This window comes from Planococcus citri, chromosome 1 (assembly GCF_950023065.1).
Source record: "Planococcus citri chromosome 1, ihPlaCitr1.1, whole genome shotgun sequence".
In the NCBI taxonomy this organism is placed as follows: Eukaryota; Metazoa; Arthropoda; class Insecta; order Hemiptera; family Pseudococcidae; genus Planococcus; species Planococcus citri.
This window is the reverse complement of record NC_088677.1, coordinates 7,981,467-7,988,654: the sequence shown is the minus strand read 5'-3', so window position 1 is coordinate 7,988,654 and position 7,188 is coordinate 7,981,467. Positions and strand designations below refer to the sequence as shown.

General features: G+C 36.0%; 1 protein-coding gene across 1 annotated transcript; it reads left to right on the top strand.

Moving 5' to 3' along the window:
* Nucleotides 1-4,080: 4,080 nt before the first annotated feature.
* Nucleotides 4,081-6,707, top strand: LOC135843320 (uncharacterized). The gene is made up of 3 exons (XM_065361159.1): nucleotides 4,081-4,535; nucleotides 5,503-5,786; nucleotides 5,845-6,707. Exons 1-3 carry the CDS (start codon nucleotides 4,081-4,083, stop codon nucleotides 6,705-6,707), a joined length of 1,602 nt encoding a protein of 533 aa, XP_065217231.1.
* Nucleotides 6,708-7,188: the final 481 nt, after the last annotated feature.

Sequence of the window (7,188 nt, the reverse complement as noted above, 5' to 3'; positions counted from 1 at the left end):
GAACCCACCTGAAGTCGTCTTCAGAGGGTGTTAAAATTGGCGTGTAGAGTAAATTTCAACTTTCCATCTCCATTTGATGAAATTTTGTGAAAATTCAAAGTTTCAAAAATCTGCTGGAGGCTTCAGCAATTTTCAAAAAGTTACTGGAGGCTCCAAAACGACTTGAAATTTATCAGCCGTCCACTTCATAGCGTATTGAAATTAGTTTGCAGAATGAATTTCGGTTTTCCAACTCCATTTAATGATATTTTGTAGGAATTTCGAGTTTTAAAAATCTGCTGGAGGCTCCAGTAATTTTCAAAAAAGTCACCGGTGGCTCTAAAATGACTTGAAATTCACCTGCACTACTTCATAGCGTATTGAAATTAGTTGAATAAATTTTAGCTTTACAACTCCAATTTGATGGAATTTTGAATTTCAAAAATCTGCTGGAGGCTCCAGAACTGCTCAAAACGGGTTGAAACCGTTTCCAATCGATTTGGCATGTCGAAAATAGGGTATATACCAAATTTCAGCATTCTGGGTCAATTTGGTAAAATTTTGATTTTATCCCTAATGTTTGCCAAAATTCGATTTTCAAAAATTCACCAAAAGTCGAAAAACGCACTTTAGCACTTGAAATTTTGACAGATGATAAATTTTTGCATGATCTTTCGATCTACCTTTGCAAAGTTTGAAAAATTTCGTGCAAGTCCTATGTTGAAACGCAAAATCTGCGATTTCGGCTGACCTGTCAATCAAAATGGTCGCCATTTTGTAAGTAAGGCCAACTTTTTTTTGGGCAACTTTGCTTTAAAATGTTCCTTAGGATGTCCCCTTTAAGAAAAAAGTTGTCCCGGAGGATCGGCGGGGGGGGGGGGGGGTGCAATTACTCCTATTGTCATATGCCGGATAGGACTATATAACGAAAAAGTAACAGTAAGAGTAACAAAACGTAAGCAAAACATTTTAATGTAGAAAAAAATCACAAAAAACAGAATACACACTTACGTATTATACATTTAAATGTCCTGGTTTTTTATTTTTAAAAGTTGAAAGTTTTCGAAAATTTTTAATGAAAAAGTGAGACTTTTTGGCAATTTTTGGCAACAAAAAGTGAAAACTTTGGTAAAATAAAGCGAAATTTGACCATTTTAATAAACAGAAAAGACTTCGGCAATTTCTGAGAAAAATAGAGTTGAAAAATTTTCAGGAAAAAAAAGACAACTTTCAGCAATTTTCTCGCCAACGAGAATTTTTTAGAATTTTCAGCTGGAACCAAAATTTTGACCGGTTCAGTAGAAAACAGAACTTTCTGGGAACCCTGTTTTCTTTCATCCTTCTGTTCTGGCAGTATGTACCTTTTGAATACCTACTCAAAGAATGGAATTTCATCCATTTTCTGGCCCAAAATTTCGGGAAAAAAAATTTTACTGGTTTTTCGGACATGTTCATTTGTTATTTCGAGCTTGCTTCGGAGGAACTGGGTTTCAAAAAAGGTTTAAGTTCAATCGATAACGAAAGTACAATTTTTTTTCAATTACAAAAAAAGTGTTTACTTACAAATATTACAATTTTTAATTTCGTAAAGTGTGATTTTTTTTTTTTTAAAAAAAGTATGATATTTTGTAATTTTGACCACCAAAAAAAAACAAATTTTTCGCTTTAGAAAAGCAAGACATTCCGGAAAATTATGCCCAAAACAAGCATTTTTTGTACAATTTTTGCAATCTTGATTTTAAAAAAATTAAAAACTGCTTTTTAGGCGAAAAATCTGCTTTTCAACCAAAAATTTAAGCTTTTTAACTATTCAAGGGTTTTACTTTATTACCAAAAATTACCCAAAAATGTCTTGTTTTTTTTTTTTATTAATTCAAGGCAAGTTGCCATTTTAATTTTATAGTTGTCTATTTATAATTGAAAGGTATAGACACTGCACCTGGGCCCTCCGGGTAAGACATCCAACTGCAGGCAACGGGGAAGAGGGACGGTAGTGAAATCTTGTGTCATGCCAATTTCTCCCGCTGTATGCTTTTGGCTGCGCTGTACTTCAATCTGCAGGCAACGGGGAAAAGGGAGGGTTGTGTAGTCTGGAAGGAACTCCTGGCTGCGCGCGCAGTCATGAGTACCTCGCGTAACTACACAACCCTCCCTTTTCCCTGTTGCCTGCAGAATTGAAGTACAGCGCAGCCAAAAGCATACAGCGGGATAAATTGGCATGACACACGTAATTCAGCCAATATGGCCGCTAGTTGGATGTCTTCCCGCAGGTCCAGTGTCTATATTGAAAGGTGATACTGGCTCAAATGTAAAATAAAATGACAGAAGTCGAAGATGAAAAGCACAGAAACGAAGGTAGGTATAAAAATAGGTCTTTCAATACGTCGAATATATTAGAAAATAAAATTTCGATATTTTCTCAACGAATATTTTACATAGATACCTATTTTTAAAAAATTCTCTTGTTTTACGAATAATACATCACATTTGTAGGTAAGTAATTAATAAATAAATTCATTCCAATATCTTACTCAATTTATCCACAATCTTTGAAATGCAGCTGCATTTACAATATTGACGTGGATTTCACATGAACCAAAACCCCTAGCTGAATACGAATATGACGATAGGTTAGATCATTGATTTTAGCTATAATCAATAGTTTAGATATCTTGCTATGACTACGAGAGTTAACTTCTTTGCATTCCTACCAAGTGTTGTAGTTTTTTTTTTTATTGTAAGTCTATTATTATTATTTTCTTTTTTAACAAAACGATTCAGATACTTATACACATAATGAAGGAATAGAAGGAAACGTCAATAAATTCGGCAGTGGTTATTAATGTGTATAAGGGTAGGTGACCCAAGTCAAGGACGAAGAAGCGACATCACATTTCTAAAGACTAGACACCAGTCCAGAACAATACACTAACATTATTGCAGTGACACTCACACTCTCCATTTTAATATTAATGAATCTGTTTCTAAGAAATTTTGTCAAACAGTAAGCAAAAATTGTGTAGGTAGTGTAAGTACTTGAAATAGACTCGGAGGTGAAAAGCTTCATGATTGAGACCTCATGTCTCATATACGAGTATGACATTTCAATACATTAATTCAATCGAATGGAAATTGAAATCGAGTCATTCTTTAGAACAAGAGGGTAGGTACAGTGGTACACCTATATTGAGACTCAGATAAGTGAACGTCCACCAAAAGCCACCGCTTCCTTTCATTTTTTTAATTCTGGAAATACTGGCGCCTATACAGCATACAGAATGGTAAAGGACAGTTTAGAGAGGGCTGTCTTTGAAAATGAGAAATGTGATTTCTAAAAAAAGAATGTAGGCCATAATGCTCTTGTAGTTTGTTGTACCTATACGAGACATTACATTGTAGTGTTGAGTGTTCTAAACAGGGCGAGTTTTTCTGAATGGTAGTAGTACCACAATGAGTATATAAGCAGGTACATATTATAACGATGCGAGGGTGGTTCGTGGCAAATCTTGCTTTAAAAATGAACCTGTTTGACCCGAAGTGTCTCTTCAGCAGGATACAACATGCTGTTCGCCTTCGCCGCCAACACTAACATACAATGTATCTAAGGCACGTTTTGGCCTTCGGAGAAATTGATTCATTAACTTGACTTGAAGAGGAATGATTTATTTGTGGAATTATGTTCTCACTATTTGTTGCACACGCGATCCTGTGAAGGAGACGGCTATGTTAGTACTAGTAGGATATTAGAAATTTAAAACTGGAGTGTTTTTGTTTTGAAATGCATTGATGCATCATAAGGCCGATAGGCGCCTGTTGTATCGTTATATTATATTTCTGCGATAGATAGCGCTTTATTAATTTACTGGCTCAACCGGTTGAATGTTATTTATTCATACTTTGTTATTATATTTTATTCGTTATTAAAATGGTTAGAAATGAACGTGTATTTTATCCTGGTTTACTCCGTAATGGTATAATAATGGCGACGAGATAAAGTACGTAAAAAAATGCGTGTATTTCACTATTTCGGTCTTAAAAGACATTCGTACGTGTACCGGTTTCAATGTTCCTACCTTACGAGTGAACATAACTACGTGCAAAATGGTGCTCCCTACAGAACAAGAGCAACTGATTTCAAGCCTCGTGGCAGCTCTTCGCACCTTACAGCCAACCACTACTTCACTCGATCCGTTTTCCGAAGGATCGGAGACTATGGCAAACTTTTTTGTACGTTTGGAAAATTTCTTCGCTCTACGCCAGATTCCTGCGGATCCTGAAGGTGCTACAACTTCAGTAAGAGTACAAAACTTAATTAATTACATTGGCGCTAAATACGTTTCGACTGTCTACAGTGTCTGTGCTCCGGTGATACCTGAAAAGAAGAAGTACTCTGATGTTAAACAGCTTCTTATCAACCACTTCGATAAGCCGGTCAACGAAGTGGTGGAGCAGCATCGCTTCATGCTGCGAGTACAAAGCGATACGGAATCTGTTAATCAGTTCGTTACAGAACTGAAACGCCAAGCAGCTTTATGCAATTTTACGTGCGGTCATTGGCGAGTCCGCTATCACCAGGAGCGCTACTGTCGCATGTTGATTATGGGATAGGAGGTTATCACACACCATTGTTGATTATGGTGGTGTACAGATGTAAGACGTTTTTTCGATTAATTATCAAATTATAATATTGTTTTGCCGAAAATGGATGATTGTAATGTGAAGGCATATGATGCCATATATTACAAAGTGTACATTATTCTCAAAAATCATATTTTTCATGAGAAATGATACTATCACTGGGATACTGGGGTGTCCAAAAGTTAGTTTACGCTATCAAAATTCGCGTGTATCTCGAGAACGGAGCTTCTTATTAATAAACTGATGATATTGATCTGAAAGTGAATTTAATTCTCTACAATTTTGTTCATAACATTTTTCATCTTAGGATGTACCGTTTTCCAAAGAAATTCAACTTTTATGCCAAAACATATAAATGCTGAAATATGAAAAACACTGTTTATGTGCGTGTATCTCAAGAACCAAGCATCCGAGGGAAAGTTAATGACACTCTGCTAAAAGAAAATTTCAGCTTCTACAATTTTGTTCATAACTATTATTATCGTAGGATGTACTGTTTGTCCAGAAAATCAATATTGATGTCAAAATGCATGAATTCAACATTGTTCTTTTTTTGTGAAATTCATGTTTTTTGACATAAAAGTTGACTTTCCCGACGAACGGTGAATCCCAGGGAAAAAATGGTTATGAACAAAATTGTAGGGGATAAAATTTCCTTTCAGATAAGGTCATCAGTAGTTGCTAAGAGGCTCTGTTCTTGAGATGTATGCCAACTTTTACAATAAACCCATTGTTATCCTAGTGTTTATTGTATCATATCCCATAACCAACAGCCTGCAACCAACACCTGTAGAGCGCGTACTTTGGTAGCGGACTTGCCAATTGTACTAAACCTACAAGCGAGCTACATTTACGAGCGCAATTTATTCGAGGTATTCGTGATAGCGATACACGAAGAGAATTACTACAAAAAGGCGGCAGTGAATCTACCACTACTTTCACATTCGATAAAGCAGTCGAATATGCCGTTGCAGCTGAATCGTCCAAACTTGGCAACGATGTAATTCAAAATTCTCATTTCAACGCCTCAACTTCGGGACCAAAACCTGTAAACAAGCTTCAAGTAAATAAAAATAAATCCACCAGGCCATTTTCACAGCTCCGGGGATCTTGTTTTCGATGCGGTGATAAAGATCACCCAGCAGACAGTCTGCTCATTCTGCAACAAAGTTGGGCATATTACAAAGGTTTGTCAACTTAAACTACGGCGTAATAAATCAAATTCAGGTCGCGGAGGTCACAGTGGACGCGGTGGCCGTTCGAAACGTCCATATTATCGCCAAAATATTCCTAGTACTGGTGCAACGAATCCTACGAATCCGAACGAAGTAAATTATTTCGATTTTCACGTTCTTAACCTACAATGCAACTCGAATTCGAATAATTCCGATAAGATACTTCTCAACTTCGATATTGGTAATAAAAATAAGCAGCTTGAACTCGATACCGGCGCAGCTGTTACTACTTTACGTGTATCTGTTATCAGAGAGTTGATTCCTGGTATTAAAATACTTCCAACTACTGATAAGCTTAGATCTTTCGATGGCACTATTATTGATCCGATCGGTGTTGTGAATCTTTTCGTCAAGTATAAATCGAATGCTGAAAACCTAACAGCTTACATTGTGCCAAATTCTCATCCTGAAGTTGTTGGGCGTACGTGGATAAAAGCGTTTCGAATAATACCTCCTGAGTTGCTGGAAATTAATACTGTTTCAACCGAGGTGAATTATACTGACGAAATTAAGAAGTTGATTCGCGAATATTCAGATTTATTTTCCGGTGGATATGGCAAAATTCCTAATTTTCAATGCTCACTACGTTTGAAAGATAATGCTGTACCTGTATTTATGAAGCCTAGAACTTTACCATATGCCATAAAACCATTAGTCGAAGCTGAAATTGAGAAATTACTTGCCCAAGGCATACTTTCACCTGCTAAACACCCTACTTGGGGAACACCAATTGTACCTGTTATTAATTCAAAAGGTGCTTTACGAATTTGCGGTGACTACAAGGTGACAATCAATAAGTACCGTAAAATCGAGCAACTTGGGACAGTTTTCACTTTGAAATCTTATAGATTTTGATATAATGGACCGAAATTATTCATTCAAGTGTCAAAAGTTAGAAGGCGGTCTGTACTTCAAATATCAAATTTAGAAAAAATTCTACCCCCTCCCCTTAATATATTTTTTTTTTGAAAATGTGTTGTCCCAAGTTGTACCCATAGTGATTGTAACTTGGGACAAGCAAAAAAATGACGTTGAATATCAGGTTGTATGCTCTAAGAAACATCAAGGGACACCTTAAATGAAGAAAAAATCGATCACAAACCAATCCCCTCCCCTCCCCATATCAAAACACATGCTGAAAAGTGACCAAATTCCTTTTAAAAAATTGATGGCCTGAAATTGGTCTTTTTTGGAAAAATTTATCAAAAAAATAACAAATTAAACTCACAAAACTTACAAATACCTAGATAAAAATTGAACAAAAAATGAATTTTTGGCAATTTACTCCTCCACGCATCAAAAGGAACAAATAAATTTTACAAATATGTAAAAATTG